This window comes from Oryzias latipes, chromosome 12, assembly GCF_002234675.1.
Source record: "Oryzias latipes chromosome 12, ASM223467v1".
Taxonomy (NCBI): domain Eukaryota; kingdom Metazoa; phylum Chordata; class Actinopteri; order Beloniformes; family Adrianichthyidae; genus Oryzias; species Oryzias latipes.
The window spans coordinates 25,828,545-25,853,465 of NC_019870.2; the positions used below are offsets into that span (position 1 = coordinate 25,828,545).

The 24,921-nt window shown below is 45.7% G+C and overlaps 2 protein-coding genes across 2 annotated transcripts; both read left to right on the forward strand.

Moving 5' to 3' along the window:
• Positions 1–798: 798 nt before the first annotated feature.
• Positions 799–3,762, forward strand: tmem203 (transmembrane protein 203). Its single transcript, XM_004075086.3, has 2 exons — positions 799–925; positions 2,330–3,762. The coding sequence occupies exon 2, from the start codon at positions 2,418–2,420 to the stop codon at positions 2,829–2,831; it is 414 nt and encodes a 137-aa protein (XP_004075134.1). The 5' UTR covers positions 799–925; positions 2,330–2,417; the 3' UTR covers positions 2,832–3,762.
• A 519-nt stretch (positions 3,763–4,281) lies between these two features.
• Positions 4,282–24,431, forward strand: tprn (taperin). The gene is made up of 4 exons (XM_011482058.3): positions 4,282–6,733; positions 19,012–19,201; positions 19,973–20,088; positions 22,581–24,431. Exons 1-4 carry the CDS (start codon positions 4,637–4,639, stop codon positions 22,641–22,643), a joined length of 2,466 nt encoding a protein of 821 aa, XP_011480360.1. The 5' UTR covers positions 4,282–4,636; the 3' UTR covers positions 22,644–24,431.
• The last annotated feature ends 490 nt before the right edge of the window (positions 24,432–24,921 follow it).

Here is a 24,921-nt window from a genome sequence, read left to right on the forward strand (position 1 = left end):
TGCCAGGATGAGTTCTTCAGTGCTGTCCTGTAGGCCAGCCCTTTCTAGCCATTGGTAGGACTTCTTGATATCAGCCACTTCAGTTATGGTCCGGTGGTACATCCCATGAAGGGGTTTGTCCTCCCACAAACCCAGAGTACCAGAGCAATAGAGGCTCAGACATCCCATGCAGGGGTTTGTCCTCCCATGAGGATCTGTCCTCCAGCACTGTATCCTCTGCTCTCCATTGCCTGAGACATTCACTGAGCTATATATATGTTTTTTAAGCCATTAAATATATATATATATATATATATATATATATATATATATATATATATATATATATATATATATATATATATATATATTTATATATTTTTATATATATTTATATATATATGTATATATATATATATAAATATATATATATATATATATATATATATATATATATATATATATATATATATATATATATTTATATATTTTTATATATATTTATATATATATGTATATATATATATATAAATATATATATATATATATATATATATATATATATATATATATATATATATATATATATATATATATATATATATATATATATATATATATATATATATATATATATATATATATATATATATATATATATATACACATATATGTCATATATATATATATATACATACAAAATATGAGTACAGACAGTTTCTAATGAAGAAAAAAAACAACACGGAGCTAAACGTTCAGTCGCCATTACTCCTCCTGTCCAGATGCTGGCGACAAAACCTTGGGACAATGATTGTTTGGTTTTGTCTTATCGCGATATTGTACGAGAGTGGGATCTGGTGAGGGGCTAAGATGTTAACAGCAGTTTAGCTCTTTCCCCCCTCTTCATATTAAACTGGCTGGAGATAAAGAACCTTCTGTTTCTTAGGTAAACTGACTTTAACTAAACACAATTTCCGTTAGTTGTGTTTGTGATTATGCACCAGCGTCACCTGTCCGTAATTAGCCGACGTTAGCAGTAGAAAACACAACCGGGATAGTTGATAATGGTTGCTTTCTACTTTGGTTGGCCTCACCTTTCGAAACATAAACGTGTCAATTAGTTGGAAGAACAAAACGTAAACTACGACATGAATGAGATTAACGAGGTTAAACGATGGTCGCACTCAGTATGGAGCCTGTTATGAGGTAATCCCATCAGGACTGGTTACGTCTGTCAAAACAAAAGGAGAAAAAAAACTGCCATATAATATAGGTATGTGACTAAATGGCAAATTCACTGGATTGCCCTGATCTTTGTCATTGGAAATGGCTTAAAAAACATTCCCGATGGTATGATACTATGAAGACCATTAAGATAGGTCTAATAATAATATTAATAATTATAATAGTAATAATATAGTCGCTAATTGTGTCGTCATCGCAATATTACTATCACTAAAATCGCACATCGCGAATTCTCCTCGTATTATGCATCCCTATAAGAAAGTTATGGCATTTCAAGTTATCGCATGTATATTTATTCCTGAATAAAAAACAGTACTAATAATATGTTTGTGACATAAGCAGAGATTAGAGTTCATAGTGTCATAACCTTCTGGTTACTCGTCCAATCCAATAAAAGGAGGTTTCATTGCTAAGCTAGTCAGCTGCAAGAGTTATAGTTGATAATCAATTTTTATTTCAGTATTATCATGTATAATTAATTAAGAATATAATCAAGACAATGGTACCGTTGAAGCTATACTATTAAATATTTAAAATCAAATCATGGCTAATTTTTAATAAATAAATAAAACATTGATAAAGCAGTTATTTGATTAAAAATACCATATTCTAAAAGTATTTCACGATGGTCCATCTGCTCCTGTATGCTGTGAACATTTGTTGCAGCCAATCAGCTTACTAAAAACGGGTCACATGACCTCATGTTCCAGCATGCACTGCCTGGACACAGACGCTTGCGAACGCGAAAACAGTACCTGCCAAGCGTTATTTTCTCTTGACAGTTGCAGGAGGTGGAGAACACAACAACAAAAATCGTCTAGTATCATAACTAACTCGCCTTAGAAAGCTGACAGTTTTCATCCGGGACTTGGATGGATTGAAAAACTGCAAGGAGGAGGTTGAAGACAAAATTGTGGACTATTTTATCACTAGATTTGTTTGCATGTGTACTACTCACCGATCTAGTGATGCTCATTCTAAGAAGAACTGAACGCTGCAGCCTCATGCACAGGTCTAATAGCTTGTTTGGCAGAATGCTCTGGTGGCTAAGCTAGGTCATGTGCCTGCATATTATGTTTTTATTTACCCTCATTGTTGTTTTCAGGTTGGATCTGAAGATGTAGTCATCTCTGCAGTCTCCTCTCCTCTCCGGGCTTCCTTCGGGTCAGTCTTCGGCTGCAGACTCCTCCGCCATGCTGTTCTCCCTGAGGGAGCTGGTCCAGTGGCTGGGCTTTGCAACCTTTGAGTTGTTCCTCCACCTGCTGGCTCTGCTGGTCTTCAGCATGCTGGTCGCCCTGCAGGCTGACCTGCCCTCCCCCAAACTCAGTTGGTGGCTGGTTTTCGTCCCGCTGTTTGCTGCAGACGGCCTGAGCACCTACTTCACCACCATTGTGTCCATAAGACTCTACGAGAAGGAGAAGCGCCTGGCGGTGCTGCGGCTCCTCTGGGTGCTGACGGTGCTCTGCCTCAAGCTGGTGTGTGAGGTTCTGCTGTGCCAGAAGTTGGCCGAACAAGACCAAGCCAGAGATCTCTGGTTTGGTCTCATTGTTTCCCCCCTCTTCATCCTGCTGCAGCTGCTGATGATACGGGCCTGCCGGGTCAACTGAGGGGGGCAGGTCTGATACCCATCTGCCATTAGAGATTGAAAGCATTAACGCAACACATTTTTCTCCCCATGGCTCATTTCCTCTTGTTTTCAAACCGCTACGGTGTAGCTTGAGGGACAATTTTATGTGCCTGCTTGAGTTACGTTGGTTTTTTTTGTTCTGAAACAATTATTGGAAGTCATTTCAATCAGTTGCTTTCCCATGTAACTTCATTTTTGGAACTTTGTGAGAATTAAACGGAAAATGTCAGATGCGCAATCAACAGAAAATTATGAGCCTTACGGGAAATATCAGCTATACTTTCATGTATCTGTTCACCTGCTGATTTGTTTAAAGACAATACATTGCAACAATCTAAAACTGTAATGGTCTTTGCAGTTTGAGAAACTTCAGTTGGTTACTGGTTTTGTTTGCCCAGAAAAAAAAAGAAAAAAACACATTTTGCTCAATTTTTTTCATCTTTTCTCTGTCTGTGGTGTTGTTCATTCAACCTTTATACTCCCCTCGCTGGCTCCTGTTTGTGAGAATGACCCTCACAGAAACCTGTTTGTGCTTGAACCCCCTCATTGCAACAAGCAGTAGATTGTTTTCACGCCTCACCCTGAGAGCTGTTTATTTTCAGAAGCTATGTTTGGTTTATACTTTACTGTGTGTTATATGTATCTGCATGTATTTAAGACTTTATTTTTATTTATTGTATTGATGTCAAAGTATGTTATGTGAGAAGTTTTAAATGAAGTTGGCACATGCAGTTTTTTGTTTTTGTTTTATTTCTTGGACTTTGCAAATTTGTGAATAAAAACGAAACTAATATTGTCTAATGAATAATTTAAATCTGTGTGTGTAAAGAGTGACCACAAGGGGTCGCTGTTTGTCATGTAAAAGTCTAGTATGCTGGTCAATCAGTTATTAAAATCTCACGATTTCCAAATGTCGTGTAAATGTTTTTTTCTGATTTTACTTCTTATTTTAATGACTAGTATTTCCTAACAGCCCGTAGAAGGTCAAATTCCTAATAAATCAATCACTGAAGCCAAACTTTGGTACAGTAGTATCCATCAACATGTACCGAAGCCTTTGTTGTTCAGCAAACAGGGCGAACCTAACAAATAAACTGGTTATTGTTCTGGCCACTTATGTCGAGCTGTGTTTAATTATAGCCGCGCGATTAATATTTGATCAGGTACATTAATCTGTTGTTGTCCCCAAGAATAGAACACTTAGCGCTGATTCACGTGCAGGAAAAAAGCTGCTTCGCTCGGGTACCGACAGGGGACACCTGGGGAGACCTAAACTTCAGCCAAAATAGGTCATATTTGAGTTTTCTTCGTGAACTTGAACTTCTTTATGAACTAAAAGTCAGGCGACAAAGCCGTAAATGAGAAAGGACGCAGCTCAAAGTGTGAATTCGTCTTTAGTTGCCTGAAAGGATGGACCGGCCTTGAATGCAACCTTTTTTTTTTTTTGACTGACAGTCCATTTTATGCGGTTAACAATTGATGGGGCGTGGTTTGGGAGATTGTGGGGCGGTTTAAGGGAAGCAAATGGGCGTGTCTGTAAAGCCTTGGGGCCGATGAACGGATGGGGAGGAGGGGCTACGGTCCGGTGGAGAGGAGGAGTCGCGTTCAGGGGCTGTGGGAGAAACAGAGTAGTGTACCGTGAAGGCGACAGAGAGAGCGCGGGGGGAGGCAGGGATGCGTGCGCCCTGAACGGTCCTGTGGGTACGCTCGGCGGCACACTCAGCCCTTCACAGCCGCAGCGCTCCGCGGCAGCAGTGCCTCATTCCTTCCGAGGTAGCCACCACGATGTCCGGCGGGGCTGAGGTTCGCCTCCTCCGCCAAGATGCCGGCCAAGAAAGTCCGAGGATGCCGGCCTGGAAGCGAGAAATCTTGGAGAGGAGGAAGGCTAAGGGCGGCGGTTCGGGGGGAACCGGGTCCCCGGAGACCAGCCCTGGCAGTGCGGGCCCACAACGGGTAAACGGCGAGCTAACGGGGAATGTGAACGGGAGCGGCGGACTCACGAGGGACGGCGGGGCGGCCGGTGGGTCCGGACGGAACTACACCATCACCACAGCCAGCCAACACTTCGCAAACAACAAAGAGCCGCGACCGACGGCCTCCGACAGGACTCCGAGGGAGAACGACCGGCACGAGAGCCTGGTTCTGCAGGAGAGTCTGGGGCCCCTCGAGGAGAACCCGTTCATCAAGCTGGAGAAGGAGCGGAGGAGGCGGCAGGAGCGGCAGGAGGAGCGAGAACACACCGGCCGCCCGGTCCAGCACATCCTGGAACTGTACGGCAGCGTCCCGGGAATACGGACTATCCGAGCCGACAACATCATCATCATCGAGACGGATCCAGATTACTTCCCAGAAGCTGGAGACGCTCAGACGGGGGCCAAGTGGCAGCAGAACGGGGTGGGGGGCTACAGCTCCCTGAACGACCTTCTGGACCGCAGGGGCAGCGCTGTCACCGAGATCCGAGCCAAGGAGGTGGTCATCTACGACACCACGCTGAGCAAGAGCGAGGAGAACCTGAGCACCCTGGGCCGACCCGAGTATGAGGCCGCGTATGCTGCAGGGGAGGGCCATGGCCGGGTCAGCCGGATCCTGCAGAAGTTTGACAGCAACTATGGGAAACTGCAGAAGAAGTCCCACAGCACGGAGAACCTGCTGGACCTGGACAGCAACTCCAGCAGCAGATCCAGACTCTGGTCCAGACCACAGCCAGACCTGGGGCCAAAACAGGGGCCGGGTCAGTCGGTCAGCAGCCAGCTGTCTTCACCGCTCTTCCAGAGTTCCTGCTCTTCCACACCAAAGCATCCTGTTCCGGAGCACAGCAGCCCCCAGCACATCCCCGGGGGCCCTCATCCAGTGTCATCCTTCCGTCAGCGGTTCGAGGAAGGCCCAGCGGCCCCCCCACGAGACGAGCCAGACAGGGGGCCAAACAAGGTCACCAGGGAGCGAGATTGGGAGGTCACCGAGGTGTCCCCCAAACCAAAGGTGCCATGCTCTCCGGAGACCCGCCGTGCCCGTGCCGAGTCCCCCACAGCTCCCTTTTCCTTCAAGGCGTCCCGTCCCTCACAGGACTTTGAGATCCGGGCCTCCCCAAAGCCAGACCTGGCTCAGATCCCTGACGGGGACACCCAGGCACGAGCCCTCGCAAACCTCCGCCTGCAGTCCCGGAACTCCTTCACCGTGGTCCCCAAAGGCCGCCTTACGGCCCCGCCTGCAGCGGCCAGCACAGTCAAGGCCTCCTCCTCCAACAGAGTGCCCCCCTCCCCAACACTCCCTGTGAAGTCCACGGAGAAAAAAGCTGAAAATTTATTGGAGGAAAATGAGACGGAGAGGCTGGTGGGGACCCCCAAGCCCGACGCCTCTCCTACCACTGAAACAAGTCCTGGTTCTCCTGTGACCTCTGACCTTTTGTCTCCACCTGCTGTTGTTACCCCACCTCCTTTTTCCTCACCTGCTCTAGCTTCACCCCCATCTTCACCAGCTCCAACAGACTCCCCTGCCCCATTGCCGCTCACATCCACCCCCTCCCCGACGCACCGGCCCCCCTCTTTGGATCAGCTGCCAGTAACGAACATAGATGACATTGAGGTGGAGCCCCCACAGCGCGTCTCTGTCCCCAGCCCCCTTGTTCAGAGGAAGAAGGGCAACACCTTCACTGTGGTGCCAAAGCGCAGGGTGGAGGCCGACACCCAGCCAAGCTCACCTGAGACCCAGCCAGAAGCACCAAGGGGGGCCCCACCGGGGTCCACTCCCCCACAGGCCCCGTACGCTCAGCTGGGAACCCTGCTGAAGAAGCGCTACCCCGCTGTGGAGGACATCCAGGTCATCGGTGGATACCTGTCCCTCCCAAAGTCCTGCCTCTCCAAAACGGGCTCCAATGGGAAGAAGGTGAGCACAGACTCAAATGTTCTGTTTTGCTTTTCCTAAACCAGTCTTTCAGAAATGTGGAGCCTCCTCACGAAGGCAGAACCCCCCCACAGACACACATCCCCATGGCAACACACATCATGTCGTGAGACGCGTGTTCGTCAAATTTTTCTTGAGGTCTAAATTTAGCAGTCAAATGTCACGGTTCTGGTTTTGTTTGCACCTGTTGTTTTCATTGCACACCTCCGTAGTTGTTGTTGAAGCTCACGCCTCCACATGCGCGCTTGCACACATCCGCATGCCGCTAAACCGCCGCGTCTCATCGCTTGACCTGCAGCAGCCGGTTTGCATAAGTGGATTAAGATGCTGTGTTCACACGGCCACTCGGATCAACACGCAGGCTTTTTTTCCTGCGCTGCGTCCCGCACAAACCTGTTATTTGTGACGGGGCTGATTACTGGGTGAGGTGGCTCTTCAAGCCAAAGGAAGTGGGCAAATCTCATCAGGACCGTGTTCAGGCCTCAGCCTTTACCTGCTGCCAATGTCTGAGGGTTTAGCTGCGCCTCACTGAAAAAAAACCCAGCCCATTGTATGCAGTATGTATGAGTTTTCTATCATATTCAACACAGTGCCGCAGGCTGCTCTTATATTTTACGCTGGATAGCTTTAAAGTCCCACTCCGATCATCTTTCGATCTGTTCCCACTGGTCTTTTAATGATAATGATGCCTTTTTTAGATAATTCAAAAAACTTGTGTAGTTTTCTAGGACATAGTTTCTGCAGAGCGGCAGGAGTTCAATAGAAATTCACCTCTGAGCTGGGGGCGGAGCAGTTGGTGCAAAGTATCCCCACTTCCCATCACTCATCTGTTTGCACGCTCCCCCACTAGCTGACAGCCTCTCACACCCCCAACTAGGGCTGGGGGATGTGGCCAAATAATACAATCTTTGATTTTTTTATAAAAACAAATTTAATTTCTGATTTTAATTGGTTTGTTTCTCCCTTTCTTTAATTCAATTCAATTTTATTAATATAATCCAATATTTACAACAATAGTCGCCTCAATGGGCTTCACACTGATAATTGTATAATAAACATCAATCATAAAGAACATGAAGTCACATAATTGAATAGATGGCTAAACTGAACTAAACAGACTAAACTAAACTGGGCATCCCTACTCTCAGACCCCCCCTTCGCGGTAAGGAGAAGAAAAAATGAAAATGATTCTGGAAAAAAAATAAGAAACCTCAGGGGTGTCTACACGAAGGAGGGATCCTCCCCCAGGACAGACAGGCAATGTACCAGAATTCATAGAGAAGAATTAACTTATCTAACTCTACAACTACATGCTTAAATAGTCCAGCAGATGGGCTTCATCCAGAGGAGGGGGATCCACAGCCAAGTGTAGGACACGGTCAGGTTCAGGGGCACAGAATCTGGAATCACTCCGCCGGAGGGGAGTGGGACAGAGGGACAGTACATGAATCACACTGCACCAAACAGAGACACAGAGGACCAAATGATAAATAAATGATTAAGAATGGAGGAGAGGAGAAGTAGACCAGAGTAGAGGACAGAACTCATACGTTCCCCAGCTGCTGGTAAAGGTCAGGCTTAGGGTTCAGGTCAGGGCTAGGCTTAAAAGAGGAGAGGCTGTAATGAAAAAAAACTTTTATATGTTAACATCTACATTTTAAAGTTGACCTGAACACAGAGTGCATCTAAATTCAAGCGGGAGAAATGTTTGGTAGCTCGAGCATCTCGAAAAGACTCGACAGAGTCTCTGTTTAAAACAAATCCCACTTTTGGTAGCAACAGCTTTCAAACCGATTCTGCAGCAAGTCTGAAGTGACAAAACCGAACCAATTCCAGAGAACTGAAGAAACTGTTCTGGCTTTGGGAACGAGACCCTCTTGTGTCTGTCTGTCCTGACCTTACTGTTTTACAATGATTTAGATAAAGAAGCACTCAGAAATGCAATCTTAAATGTCATTGTATATTTTTCTATGTTCTCCGTCAGAAAAATGGCACAAGAACATGGTTTTCATCAGAGCGGGTCCCTAGTTTAACTTTATTTGGAGTCACCATGCATCCTCTTCAGCTTTCCATTCCAAAGAGGTGCAGAATGTTTAATGCAGTGACTGCAAAGCAGGGTTGTAATGTAGGCCAGTGTTACAGATAGCTGCTCCCTGACTTGCTGCTCTTCGCGCACACCACCTTTTACAAGCAGAGCTATTTCCAGTTTTACAGTTATTTAAGCTTAAAAACTTCAAATTTAAAAGACTTTTTCAGAACTGTGTTTAAAACGTGTTCCTTTTTTAGAAGGAGGAAGCTTCTAATTTAGATTTCTGCACGGGAATCTGTCTGGTTTCTCCTCTTTGGGTGTTTTCTGAGTCATCTGAAAGCTCTCTGTTTCAGCCTTAGATTTCAGGGGAAACAGAAATTAAAAACAGCCCTGTGGGTTGATGGTAAAGGCTGTGGTTGTTCAGCTCTACTGTGCATGCAGATTACCACCGAGTGTTGCTACGACACGCACAAACATCCTGCACATTGTTCTCACCCGCAAACAAAACCATTTTTCCATCTCTGCATTCGGGTTTGACTGAGTCACATCAAGCTCTGGATTGTTTTCTGGTCCTTTTCATTGGAGGGAAGGGTCGTGCGGGCAATTACAAAAGCGCAGAGGCTTGGCCAAGCCGGCAATTTGTGTGGAATTCGCTGTTCATTGGCGTCCGTGTGTGAGAGCGACCTTCAAGAACGACCACAGCGCAGCTCTCTGGTCTGGAACTGTTTTTTTTCCCATGAGCCAGTGCTACTCAGGGAGCCTTCAGAGAAGCTCTCTTCAGATCCTCTACACATTATTAACTCCTCCTTTTCCTCATGTTCTGCTTTTTCAAGTCTATGAAGAATTGAATGATGTGTTTCTTCATTCCCGTGGATAGCGGTGAATCAGCCTGTCCTGCTTTTTTGTCACCTGGTTCTGGTGGGGAAGATGTTGTAAAAGTGATGTAGGTCAAGCAGGGACGTCACTTTCCGTGAAGTCGGTCCAGAATGAAATCAGTTTCCGTCTACACTTTGAGATCTGGGTTTACAGCAGCTGTTTGCTTTTTATGACCAGCAGTAGATGTGGGAGGAGCTGCAGTTTGCTTTTCAAGTTGTTCCCAAGGACTGCTTGTTATGGACTCATGCCACCCCCCCCACCCCCCCACTCTGTGCATTCTGAGAAAACTCTCAGTTTGGTTGAGATTTCAGCTGGTGTTGGTCATGAAGGATCTACCGTGTTTCGAGCTGTTTCTGGGTGGAAAATATTGTACTTTGATTGTTTTTTATGTAAAAAATAAATTGACTTTTTTTTTTTCAATTCAATTTTATTTATAAAGCCCAATATTTACAACAATAGTCATCTCAAAGGGCTTCATACCTGTAATTGTGTAATATACATCAATCATGAAGAACACAAAGTCATAGAATTCAATAGATATTGGCTAAACTAAACCGACTAAACTAAACTGGGCATCCCTGCCTTAGACCCTCCTTCTCCTTTTTCCTCTTAGGGACAGTCTTGTAGTCTCTTTTCTGAATCCGAACCATAAGTCTGAATCGGCACTTAAGTGTGTTAAAGTTTCCAATTACATCTTTGTAAATCTCAGCAGCACCAAAAGGTCCCGCAGCCCCACATCTAACCACGTCCACATCACAGACTTTCACAGTAGGAGTTTAGAATTTTCTTTACAATGACTTGACAACGTTACACAATAGAATCAAGTCCTCAAAAGACGGATCTGAACGAGAAAGCCTGATATGGGTCGGCCTTGACGACTAAAGATGGCTGATTTCTGTGACACCAAGTCTTTTATGTATCGGGAAAGAGCCGGGAAAGAAAACGTCTGCGGGAAGATTCGCCTGATTTGCACCACTTTAACATTTTGCAACAAGTCTCTTCCAACTGTAGGGCTCGGGCTCGGATCGGGTAGCGACTGACAGCCCAGTGTGAACACTGCAGGCTAAACGGGGAGTCAAGAACCCGTTACACATGCCTGGTGTGAACGTAGCATCACATTTACACAGCTGTAAGAAATAGAAAATTACCGTATTTCACTGTATTTTGTTACCAGGCTGCGTGTTTGTTTTTGGTGTAAAGTCAGACACTAGAGATGTTGCCCCCAGTGGTCATTTGAGGGGCTACACTCTCTGCCAGGGTTGTTTTGTCCCAAAGGATTCACCTTTAGCTTGGAGCTGGCAGTCTCCCAGAAACAGCAGGAAATAAGTGCCGTTTACATCCCAGTAGGTACTTTGTGAAAGTTTTATGAGGAAAATGTGACGGTCCACGAGTGCAGCGGGCTGGCATGTTACGCCACGAGAACCTGCTCTCATTCAGAATGCACAGACGTCTGTTGTTAACATTTGAACCAAATATGAAAAATTCTGTCATTTCTTTAAAGTAAGAGCCTGAGGTCCATCCTTGTCTGAGGCCAGCTTTTCTGCATAAAGCGAATAGAAAACGGCCAAAGGGTTAAACGCTCCGTCACACCGGAAGGCCACTGAAAGGGCACACTCCTACATTTACATTGTGCAGCAGGACTACAGGTGTGAAAGTCCATTGTGTTTAATAATTCACCACCCAGAAGACCTTCCCATCTCTCCTCCCTTCCTGAAATCCTAACATCCTCCCTCCTGTCCCGAACAGCGCTTTTCAGTTTAATCAGGTGAATTAAATGTTAAGGGAAAGGTTAGTAAAAATGAAAATACTATTGGCTCTAAGCTCTACCTGCTTGGTGTTACAGGTTTATGGTGTTTGTTGTTGACCGTAGTTCTAAATCCTTAAATGATGATCGAATTATATAAACGAGTCCAAACATAGTAAACGACCTGGATTTATTTGCGGTAATCTCCGATGAGAGCGATCATAAATGTGTGGAGCCTCAGAAAGTGTCGATGGATCCATGATGAGAACAAGAATCGTTAATATTTTTAACGAGGCAAAGCTGCATCTTTTTTTAGTTTTAGTTTGGAGGAATTTGTAGGTTTACAGTTGTTGTAGCATCTACCCTTCCAATTGCCCTTGTTTATAAAAAAATTACAACTTTGCTTTTTAACCAGTAGTGTCAATTACTTTGTGACTAGTGTTTTTTATTTATTTATTTGTCTTTAAAGGTGTTTGGATGACCAGGACTATAAACGATCAAAAAAGCATTTAAAAGAACCCATTTACGGCTGGGTAGCTCGGTTGGTGAGGTGAGAATGCAGGAATCCAGGGTTCGATTCCCGGAGGGGGATAAACAATGGTACTGGGTCAATTACCATATCAATGGCGAGCAATGAACATCACCCAGTGAGGGTCCTTAGGCAAGACCCTTAACGCTACCGCCTCGCGAGCGCGGTTAGACTGCAGCTCACCGCTCCCCCAGGGGATGGGTCAAAATGTGGAGAAGAATTTCCCCATTGAGGGATCAATAAAGTATCAATTATTATTATTATTACTATTATTAACAAAAGGCTACCCATTGACTATATGAGAACTGGAGCTGAGCAACCCTTCCTCCTCGCATTCCAGACAGGAAGTACCCGCCACCTTCAATGAGCCAAAATAGACTTCCAGAGAGAAATGAACAGCTGTAACTCAGTCGTTCTGTTGGTCAGAAGAACCATTCCTGCTGATACCAGTAGCTCAAGTTATTCAAGTTACAAACGGACCAATCAGAGGCCTCGGTAACAGTGGTCTCACACGGAAAGTCCTAAACGTTGGATTGCGGTCAGATGTACTGTACTTGGTACGGTAACCTGCTGTGAATAGTAAAGTCTCTGTTTGGTGTTTAGACAGCACAGATTTAGAGATTTTAAATTTCTATGAAAAAACATTTCAAGCTTGTTTCTCGCACATCCAGTCAGTCTGTCCTCCGCTCGTGCTCAAACATGCAGCTCCTGAGCAGACGGCCATGCCTGAAGGTGTTACGCTCATGCCCCACCAACCACCGACTGCAAAGTCAGTGTAATTAGAATTCATCCAGCAAAGCCCCACTATCATAGTCATGTTTAATTCAGCGTGTGTGCGTCTTTGTGCAGGTCTTTTTGGAGTGCGTGAGTAAGATGCTGCAGAGATTATAGGAGCGGAGGACGCGCACGGATACGGCCGTTTATAAAAAGAAAGGTGGTGGGAGAAACAGGAGGAGGTCTCAGCCTGTTCCCCCTCCAGCCTCTCTGACTGGCACCACTTTTATGGAAAACCTGCCTAACTGTGCGAGGGAAAAACCACACCGAGCTCCGCTCCCTTGATCGCAAATGCAAACGTGTGTGGGTAATCTTCTGCTGTATTTGCTGTTTGCTTTCTGTCCCATATGCCTTTTATTCAAATATTCCCAATGGAAGCTGCACACGATCCCCCAGCCAGCCTGGGAGTGGCGCCTACACACGCATTAACGTGGTTTTTATCGGGTACTTTGTTGGGAAAGGTCACTAATAATTCGATTTCTTTTTTAGTCCGTGAAAAGCTGCCGTCTGTCTCCGAGCCGTCTCTGTCTGCACCTCCACTCTCCCATTTCCCTCTGTCACATATCCATGGCGCCTGTCGCCAGGGCAACACCAGCCGCAGCCATTCTATCCTGTCATTAGGATTCTAGGATGAAGAGGCACACACACACATACAGGTGTCTTCATGTCACTGTGGCTGTCAGTTCCCTCTGGTCCATGGCCATCTTTAGTATTTTAGTCTGAGGAACAGTGACATGCATCTGAAACGGAGTAGATCAATTTGTTTGAATGATGAGGTTGTGCTCTAGTCAGCAAATGTAGTGTGTGTGTGACAAACAGCTGAGCCATCAGATGTTTCAGAGGCTGCAGACCTTCTGCTGTGTCTTCCTGAGGTCCAACTTCAATCTCTGATGGTGGATTCTGTTGCATTTACAGTGTAAAGACTTTTATTTTGAAAAAAAAAAACAGAAGTGTTTTTTCTTCTTCCCTTTCTTTATGTTTGTTTTAAGACTTTCCATGAATGCAGTTTTGCATGAATTCTTTCATGTTTCAGTACATTTGCTCAGCGTTCATAACTCTTGACTTCCAGATTGAAGCCCATTTGAAATCACAAGTGAAGTCAGTTCACCGGAGAACCACTAGGGGGCTTGCGAGATGAGCACATTTTTCCCCCATTGACTTCAATGCAAAAACAAGTCAATCACTATAACAGAAATAAACTTTTTTTTAAACACTGCCCGATTTGTGTCTGCAGGGTAGCCTCATCTATCGTGGTAGTTGCGTTCTAAAAATAACCTGCGATAGGTAAAATCCATGAAGTGGTCCTCTATACTTGTGGCGACACTGTCATGTGACCTTTCTGTGATGCTTTGCAGCACATTTCTAAAATGCCAACTGTAGAGTTGACGGCGAGAGCCGCGGCTTCCAGGACAAGTGGACGCTGGCATATTTCTTCAGTTAACTATGAAAAAAGAGGATGTGCCTGTTTTCACGGAGTTCAATATCCAGAGGGAGACAAAACTACAATAACTAACGGTGCCAAAAGTTCACAATTGAAAAAAGTAATTCCATGGATTTCTAGGCCAAGAAATGAAAAGTAGACGATTGCGATAAATGGTTCATTTGCATGTAATGTTGTTAAAGTAGTTCAAAGAATGCAGGCCGATTGGTCGGCCTTCGATCATTCTCACCTCGCCAAATTTGGCTCTCTTTGCAAAAAGTTGTGACACCGCTGTCATATCCTGTCAAGATGGCTAAAAATAGATGAGTCACGCCATGAAGAGCGGGTGGAACCATCCCTGCAGATGTTTGAATGAACTTATGAAGCTGTCATTTTCAGACTGAGGTCACTGCACGAATGCAACATTGCAGTATTTTACGGTTTCCTTCTCGCCACGTTTCACTTTGCTTCACAGCCGGTCTACATAAATAAAACACAGCCGTTCCGGTACACGTGATCTCAATAGATTTGGAACTTTCATGGGAGAGCTGCAAAGTCGCACTTTTGACGCTCCGTTAGGCCACACCTCCACTTCTTCAAGCGGCTGATGCTTTCGTCTTTTTCCTGCCGCGATGAGGTTTTCATCACCTGACGCTGCAGAGGGATCCCGGCTCTGTTTGAGCCCCTTCCTCCTGGATCTGACGGATCTGTCTGATCCTGAGGAGTAACGATCTGTGAGGATGTCGGTCGGTGTCACGGTTGCATGTCTGGATCTCCAGAGGATCTTTGTACTCTGCGGCCCTAAACCACACCCTCCTGTGAATGATCGGTGCTACCACACACTACTACCTGAGCACGAGCTCACTTCCTGACTTCAGCAGTTTGTGTTGCTCTTCTTCATCTTTGAAGAGTCAAGGAGAAAAGGTTAAAGGTCATCGTTTTATTTTGATGAAAGGTCTGATTTCCTACCGTGTGCACGGGGCTTTCCTTTGCGCCGATTACAGCTCTTCACAAACACGGACACTCTCGCCACATTCGCACAATAAGTGTGTTTATGTGCGTTTAGGATTAGACTGTTGTTGGTTCTGCTTCACACTGAAGGCTCTTCTTGGTGTGAACCGAATCCTTCACGTCTGCAAAACCGCTGGTCAAAACCCTTCTCCGCTGCTACAAAAATATTTGTACCTGACGCCGTTTGATAAGACACGCACAATATCCGGCTCCTTATCAGTGCCATAATCCGGCGTCGGCTGCACAGCGGCTCTCCAGCACTCACACGGGGCCTTCACAAACCGCTACAGCCTTTGTGCTATCTTGTGGGGTCCAGATGACCCCACCCTTACATTGATGTGTTATTCCTACCGTGACAAAGGTGGATGAAGGTAAAGAGGATTTCATGTAATCCATGGACACCAGTGAAGATCACAAATCATTGAAGAAAAAAGGTTCAGCGCACTGTCGAGTGGGGTCCAGATGACCCAACTCCCAACGTTAACGTGCCTCCAAGGCCGAACAAGCCGATACCTTCCTTGTGGGGTCATATGGACCACAAGGGTTACAGGGAGTCTGCAAGCTGAACACAGATGCCGCCAGGGCCCGCCTCCCACAAACGTGTCGGTAGAAGCGAAGATGTGCAACAGTCCTCCAGCTTCAGCTGCAGCGGCTTTCACTTCATCCAGAGGCGTCATGAAGCTTCAGCATCTGACCTGACCAGGATGCTGTGAGCCTCTGAGGATGAAATCAAACCTTTCTTCAGTGTATCAACTGGCTAAGTTCTGTCCTTTTTTTCTTTAGCTTCCTACATACCAACCATTGACTGTATATAAGAACTGGACTAAGGGACCCCTCCCCTCTGGCATTCCAGGAAGTACCTACTAGTTCCCTGAAGCAAAATTCCCAATGACCTCTTGATAATACTCTTTTTTATGGAAGTTATAAACGGACCAATCAGATGCCTCCATAAATGTAGGTGGTGTTCGCTGGCCCCCCCGTTGGATTGACAAATTCTCGTGAGTCTGTTTTCAACAAGCTCAGCAAACTAATTGGTGAGAGTGGTTGCCATAGAAACGTTGACTCAGAATTGACTGCTTACTGACGTCCGTATCATGAAAAAATGGCCACTGAGTAGAAACCCTCTTCTATGGCTGACGCCGCACTCGCTCTGTCCAGCTCTTTTATACAGTCAGAGGTGCCAAACTAGACTCTGTTGACCAACGGACGGGGGGTATGGGGCACTGGCTCCGCCCCTAAGATTTACCGCTACTAACCAATTAGCGAAAGCTTGTTTTTATGATTGCTTTAGGACTCTGATATGGATATTTTTCTAAACTTTTTCCCCAACAAGTATTCTGAAAATTACAAAATTTTTAAATGCATTACAAATTAAACGAGTTGAGTTGTTAGTTTTTGTTAGTAAAAAAATGGTCAAAACTCCTCTTAATAGTTGATATTTCTCCATCAGATCATCTGGATTCCATGCTTCTGCTCTCTCAGACAGATTTTCTCCCGTCATGTCAGAGGATCAGTTTTTCTTTGCAGACTTGATTTCAAAATCTGCTCTGTTTTCTCACATTTGAAGCCTCTGAGGCTTCGCCTGCAATCTCAGACGACGGCCGCGTTCTTCATGCAGCTGCAGCCAAACTGCAGGTTGTGTTCTAATATTATCCTCTGACTGGAGATTAGCTCTAATCTGGCACCTGCTCAGTCCTCTTCCAGCTGACATGTTGTTGTTTTAGTTCCGCCTCGGTTCGGACTCATAATCTGAAATAATCTGCTTGATTTTTTTTCTTTTTTTCTTTAAGTGACGGAGCACTTTGTGAATGCAGACGAGACTCTGTGACGTTGCTGCAGCTCGGTGCTGAGCCGTTACATCTTTGTGCCATTGTTGTTGGGGGGGGGTTGTTCCACTAAATGAGGACATGCCATGCTGGGTGGCCTGGAATAAACTCCTGGCTTTGCTCCACGTCGGCCTGGTAGCGTCTCCATCACGTTCTGTGAAACTGCAAACTGAACTCAAAAGGGACTGCAGCAGTTCAGGCCCAGACCTGTAACTGGTCTGTTTGCTCACATTTCCCTTCCAAACGGAAATATGTCTTTGTTTGAGATGAAAGAAGAAGATGTTTCTTCTGTGGGAAGTTGGTGTGTGGCTGCATCTGAGGGTCAGGGAGTCACGGGGGTCCAACAGTTTCTGCCTCTGCTGGCCTCAGATGTGGTCTGAAGTCCTGCGTTCTGTTGGAACGGGTGAACAACCGCGGGCCTGAATCGGAACTAGTTTTTCCGTCTGTCGGTGGAAAAGCTGAGGCGCTCATCTGTGCTCCAGCTGTGAGCAGAGGTCAGAGCGCTGCTCGTCTGGCGTCTGGCGTCCGGAGACTTCCTCAAAGACAGGACGGAGCCGGGGATGTTTCTGGGCAGAAAGTAGGGCACGTCCAGGCGTCCTCTGGGAGGAAGGAGCAGATCAGGCGCTTGACGGGCCTGGCATTCTTCTGTGGTTTCTTTGAGTCCCTCCTTCCCCTCACGTGACACAGATCTGAGGCTGTTATCAGCTTATCTGAATATGTCTAATCTGAACGACCCTGATGGAACAGTGGAGCTGATAAAAGTTCACACACTTTTTTCCTGCATGTCCTCGTTGATTGACGGTTCCAGCGCAGCTCCTCGCCTTTAAAAGGGGGCGGGGTTTCCTCCATGTCTTCTGTCACTCCTTCAGTCTTCTGGCTGTTTGTGGAGCGCCACCTTTCAACCTTTGTCCTCTCAGGTGGAATCCCCGCCCTGCAGTCCTTCTCCGTCAGGTGGGTCATGTGATTAGTGGGTGTGTCTGCAACGCCACGCAGAGATGTCATGGAAGGACTAGTTGTTTCCCAGAAACCCATCCGTATGATGATGATGATAGAGACCTGAAGTGAGGAAGCTTGAGGCCTTGCTATCTTTAGGTTTGGGCCATAAAACCGAAGTTAGAACAGATCTGGATCAGATCAGAGATTATGGTGCCAGGCACTTTGGTCAGGATGAACCTCGCCCCCCGGAAACGCACGGGCAACCTTTCTGCACGCTTTTCATCTCCATGGAAACAAGGATGTAAGAAAACAAGCTATTGTTGTCGTTTTATTAGCACGAGGCGTGCACGCTAAAACATCTAACAGCTTCATCAGGAACTTCTTCCTGTAAATCCTTCAGGCTCCCTTTGAGCTCTCCGCTCCTTCAGGAGCTTCATGTTGGTTTTTCCTGGTTAAGAAACCGTCACATGCTCATTAAAAGAGTGTCGAAGGCTGCAAATCCAGAAAAAAAAAGCTATTGTCTTTTGTTTTAAGAGGGAACTTTGGCGTTTCAAGCTATTTTGCTGCTTTTCCATCATAATTTAAAATGAGTGAACAATAGTAACAATATTCTGCTCAAATAATGGATCTTTCTGGATTTAGTGATCAAATCCCAGCTGGGACCTGTCCCTGCGTTCGTGGGTTTCCGCCGGGCACGCCGTCTTCCTCCCACGCTCCATAAACGTGCTTCATAGGTGCATTGATGACTCTAAATTGTTCCAAAGTGTGACTGTGAGGGTGTGATTGTGGCCCTGCGACATACCAGCGACCTGTCCAGGGTGTGCCCCGCCTTCGCCCAACTGAAGCAGGGTTAGTCTCCGGCAGCCCCGTGACCCCGAAAGGGATTTAAAGAACGGATGGATGGATTTATCTCCCGCATTATTTAGCTTTCAGTTTTTTTATTTATTCAGCAATATTCAAGTCAATTGAGCACGTCTGTCTTTTTACAGGAAATTACGTTTTTTTAAATTCGAAATGATGTAATATTTAGTCCGGAAGCCGGGCGTCCTGCTGTTTTCCATCTTCTCCTCATGATCCTGAAGCTCACCGATGATCTCTGTTGTTTTTCTCTGCAGCTGAAGATCTCCTTCAACGAGTCGAGCCTCCACAGCACGTACGAGTATCCGTCTGAGAGCAGCGTGTGGGACAGTGGAGACGAGGACGAGGAGGAGCAGGAGGAAGAGCCGCCCAGCATGGTGGGACGCATCCACATCCCGCGCCCCAGCATCATCACCACGCCAACCCACAGCAACAACAGCAGCAGCGGTGAGATGTGTTCCCGATTCTACAACTGGTGCTTGAACTGAATCAAGCAGAAACGTCTATTTGATCTTTTAGAGACGGGGAAAAAAATTATCCCATAAAACAGTTTAGCTGGGGGTTTATGTGGGGTTACATCATGAGAGGAAAGTCACTCCATGAGAGCGCCGACGTTCTGTGGAAACATCATGAAGCATCGTTCAGACGCAGTCCTGCAGCTCAAATAGGCATGAAAATTCAAAGAGGGCGTCTCATGTTCCCTATCAGGAATTCCAGATTACTTTTGGATCAGGAACATTAACCAAAATAAAAAATATTCAGTCGATGTGACAAATCATACACACAAGTTAGAGGACAGAGACCCCTGCTGGACAAAAGATGAACTTCATCTAAATCTGCATCAATCAGGATTCGTGAAAATAAAAACAATCCTTTAAAATAATAAAGTAAGGAACTAAACTAAGATATTTATTATGCATTATTTCTGTTGCTTTCATGAGTCACTAAAATAAATTATTGAATAAAAAAGGAAGAACAAAAAATGTGTTTTTCTAATTCTTTAATTTGGGGGATTTTTTTTAAATCTCCACTGTTATTACATTAATATAAAGTAATAAATAAATTATACATTTTTTTTTTCGTTTTACATTCAATATAACATTGAATACTAATGATGAGACTAAAGCAGAATTTATATTTATAAATGTATGAAAATGGCTTGTTAAAGAGTAAAGGCGTCATCAGAAACTAACCGCCTGTTTTTTGGGTGGCGTGCAGACCTTTCCAGCTACGTCCCTAAACACTCGGTGGACTTCAGCTCCTGGCAGGAACACAAACACGACGACGGCGTTCACCAAGTGGATGCGGATGCGCAGACGACGGCGGAAGTCATGGTGAGCTTTTATGTCAGCCTGGAGATGCTGGATGTGTCGGCTGCACGTTTCTTGAGGACTACAACCCGATTTTTGTTCATCCAGTTGAGATGTTTGAGAGATGTGTGCTCCTAGAATCCGGAGCTCTCCTCTAAAATAACTGAACGGTCCAGCAGTCAAAGTCCAGATGCGGACAGTCTGTGGGGAAACCCAATCTTTCCGAAACGATCAAGACGTGTCAGCTCTAAACATCTGTGGTCTGAACGGGCAGAAGACGCCGGCGTGAAACATCCAGCACTGATCAGAAATGTTTCTGTGTGGGTCGTCTTTGCTGAGGGTTCGAATCTCACCTGCAGCTCCAGCAGTGAAGTCCTTCATCAGGGATCAGATGTCCCACTCAGAACATCTGATGCTGGCGGACGTTTATCTATTGAGGAAACGTCGTTACGGTTTTCCACTGCTGGGGTTTAAAAGAAGTACGAATTTATAGATCACAGGAGGAAACACAGGAACGGAAATGCAGCGTTTTCCGGTTTATCGCTGGGGTTATGTTCTCAAATAACCTGTGAAGTCTGTGACGTAGACTGTCCTACACTTTTCTCAGACAGACATAAACAGTTTCTCACTTTTTCTCTTGCGTCAACTCTCAGAGTTCAAACTAGGGCTGCACGATATGAGGAAAACTCGTGATATGCGATATTAGTGATCAATATTGCGATGACGATATAACTTGCGATAAATGAACAAATAGCAAAAACAACAAAAACATTTTCATTTCACTGCAAAAGTTCAAATTAAGTAAGAGTCAAAATACCTTAAATTATTCTCCAAATGACCCTCGTCTAAGAAGGAGGGCAACATCTAACATAAAAGCTCCATCTGATTGGTCAAATGCATAAAGGGATTTATTCAATTCATTAAATAGTTCAATTTGCCATAAGATTGTTTTAGCACATTTAAGGTTTACCATTCTTTGCGATTTTTGCCGACTTTTGCGATATAGATATTGCTTACAGCTTGAAATCGCGATAACAATAAATTTGCGATTAATTGTGCAGGCCTAGTTCAAACCGTCATCTGATCGCCATCGAAGGTTTATGTAGGTCTCAAACGTGTCTCTACGGGAGACGGGGCCTGGAGGGGATTGATTGACAAGGTCAACAACCAGCCAGGATGCAGAACACTGTGCTGAGAAAAAACGTGCCCTGAATTAAGGGTGTGAGTGACGCAGTGAGACTGCGAAAAGGTGAACCGCAGTTTTGCCAGGTAACACTGGAATGCAGGAAAATTTCCCTTCTGGAATGTTTTTATCTTTTGTATTCGTTAAGGGCTGCATCAGCACAGCTGATCCACACACTAAAGGCCCGTACACACCGGGACGAATATTCGCCAGGCGTTATTCGCCAGCGTTTTTCGCCACGTTTTTTGTGTTCACACCCAGGCGATTTTCGCTGACGATGAGTGGAGTGAACATGCAATTTCATTCCCTGACATTAGATGGCGCTTAATGTAAACAGAAATACTCCTGTACACAAGGTGGCGCTGCGCAACTTTACGCTTCTTAAAGTCGCTTTTCACTCAGAAGAAGAGAGCAAGTTTTTACACGCTTGTCAGAATCAAACAAAAAAAACATGAATATTTCAAGCACCAGTTGCTCCAACTGGTGCTTGGTTCGGGGATATTTTAGAATGTCCGTCATTATTTCTTCGCGGCAGTGTAGACGCTACTTGGCGTCTATCTTCTTCGCTGGTATGTGTGCTCAGCAAGGCAGTTTTGTGTTTGAGCGCCCCCAAGTTGTGTTTTACTGTAACTTCAGAAGCTCCAGACACGTGAGCAAAAGCGCCATTCTCATTGGTCGAGTAGATTTCGACGCGACGCGTCGAAAAAAAAAAACGAACCCGAGGCGTTTTTTTTTTTTTTACGCTTTAACGCCTGGCGTTTTTTCGCGTCGGTGTGCACACTCTCGTTGGTGCCCTTTGTTTAGTCACGAGGCGTTAATTCGTCCCGGTGTGAACAGGCCTTGAAGGTTGATGTAGTTGTGATGTTGCATGCGGGATGAGAAAACCGAACCAGAGAACCGGGCAGAACTCATCTGGATCAGAACATCACCGAACATATCAAGTGTTATTTATGTAGCACTTTCCATATAGAACGGAACACAAAGAGATTAACACCAGAACTAAAACATAAAACAAGCACAACAATATAAAAATTCCAATAAAGCCCCCGACCCACACACAACCCCTAATCCCATTCATGGCTCCACCCCTTAAATGATGGAAATGAACATTTAGGAAAGAGGCTGAAAGCAGAACTGCCTGGTCTTTTTTTTTGACTGCATATTAATAATATGGGGGGATCAGTAGTGTCTGAAGGGGTCGTGTGGTGGGGAGGGTACTCGGTGCTGGGGGGCTCTCTCTTCATTCTTGCGTGGACAGACGGCAGATTTGAAGGGGAGACTGACGTTTTATTGTGAAAGAAAGAATGACGGCGTTTGTGTTTCCTGTCTGCAGCTCACGCCGGCGGACAGCTCCTCCCTGTCTGACTACAGCAGCGAGCCGGCTCTTTACTTCTGATCCCTGCGGCCGACGGTGCTGACCCCACCCCCGCCCCAGCCGGACTCCCGCTCAGCGGGCCAGCCGGCGTTCCCCGTCGGTGCTGCTGGCTCTCCGCCTTCTCCTGAAAGCAGCTGGGCTGTTTGCCATCCGGGACAGTTGAACTGTCGCCTCCGCCGTCATCACCACGCCTGGCACCGCCTCTCTGGACGCTTCCTGCTGGCTTCAAGCTTCAGTTTCAGATGTGATGAGAGGAAGCAGCTGCTGTCGGTGTGTGATGGAGTCCGGTGTTACCATGGAAACACGGCCTTTTCTCCCTCTTCCTCTGAGATCCGGGGGACATTATTGCTCCGGCAGAGGGCAGTTTGGATGCAGGACCAAAAAGGGTGCCAGTTCTAGTTTTTGTTTCAGCCAACAACAGGCCTGCTGGTGGGTGGGGTCAGGGGGTGGGGTGGGGTCAGCTCTCATATCCCGATGAATGCTGGAAAAAGTGCCCTTCGCCAATCCCGCGTGCGTCCGAATGGAGTCCCTCTGCGGAGGAATCCTCCACGTCTTCATTCGTGAGTCGCGTTTGACACGAGACGCGTCATCACTCCCACATTCCAGAGCAGTTGCTCCGCCCATAACGGGGGGGGTGGGGGGGTGCAAGCAGGACAGTGTGTGAATGCTTTTGATAAATGTTCTTTTTTTTATTCCGTTGTTTTATATGCAAGAAATGCACCGAGTCTCCAGATTTTCTTTTGTTTTTTTAAATCATGTTGCCAACGGATGAAAGGCTCACCGTCAGAGCCTCCTTCCCTTCGGCCAGTATTGCTGTACAGTTTCCAAGCAGGGGGGGTGCTGGACATTGCTGTTGCCCCCCTCCCTCAGTGTCGAGTCGATCTGTGGTACCTCTGTCCTGTCTGATGTCTTTGCACTGTCTCGCTTTTAGCTGAATTTTGCACCTCGGGAGGAAGAAGTGGGGAAACGTGCACCTGAAGGATGAAGGATTTCAGCTGCAGCTCCTCTTCTGTAATGAATCGTCTTTCAATGAATCAAGTGGTCGTTGTTCGCGGTGATGCGCTGCCGACAGCTGCCTTTTCGGATCCGCAGCGGTCCAGATTTTCCTAATTCTTCTTTCTTTGACCTCTGCCACATACTCAAAATTTTTTTTTTTAAATCACCAACAAATATTGGACATGGTGGATACAAAAAATGATGACATCACAGCGGGTGAAACTCTCAAACAGTGAATGGAGCCAAAATGTCAAAATCCACGAATGAAACCAAAAGGCCCGTGTCGGAGAGATCCAAAGGAAGTTTAAAAATGATTATGGGGTGGCAACAGGACCTACAGCTTGGCCACCATTTAGGGGCAAAGTGTGTAATTTGGTGATTTTCACACTTTTATCAAATATGGGGAACGAAAAGGATTGTTCCTTAAAACTTAACACACGCCACAAAGTGAAGGTTGCATCCAAATTGCTTCACTGCTCACCGTATAACGCGTTCGCCAGTTTGTAGTGCTTCTCGAATCTACAGCCCCAAAATCCAGCGCACTGGAAATTTCCCAGAAGTCTCTGCCAAGAACCAGTGTGCATGGATGCTCACTACTATAGACCACAATGCATTGCGTTTGAACGATTGTTTGATCTTAGGTGTGATCATCAGAACACAGTGGATTCGTAAATATTTGTCAGGTTTTTACTTTGTGAAATCGGTGACGGTGTCGTATTTGCCGTTTAAAAAAAGAAAGTAGTGAGAAACCACATCCAAAGTTCTGTTGACCTTTGACCTCAGGAGGAGGTCACCTATTTTGATAAAAAAAAAGTTGGAAATAAAGGTTGTAGATTTTGATCAAACTCGCCAAAAGGTCGTTTCCCTGCTGCTCGCACGTTTTGTTTGGTTTTTTAAACCAGAAAATGTAAAACGTGAATCTCTGAACAACATAACATGCAATATGACTGTATCAGGAAAGGGGGGCGTGGCTAACAAAAAAAAACCTTCGTTGCCAAGGAAATCCAAACATTTACGTAAATTTTCTTGTAAAAATCACTAGACCTGTTCGTCACCCCCAGGCGACCAAAACATGAAATGGTTGCTATGGAGATAAAAGTCACGGAAAGCCACCATTTTGACGTTTTTCCTTTTCCACGAATTTGTCACGTGCAGCTCTGACCAGGGTGGCGGAGGGGGAGAGCGAGGGGCGTGTAGCAGCAGTTCGGTCAGTGAGGGCGGCGGGGGCAAGTAGCATCTGCCATCATCGGCCATCCAACGCCACTCGTTTTACGTTTCATTTTCCTCGTTTTGTCTTCAGTCT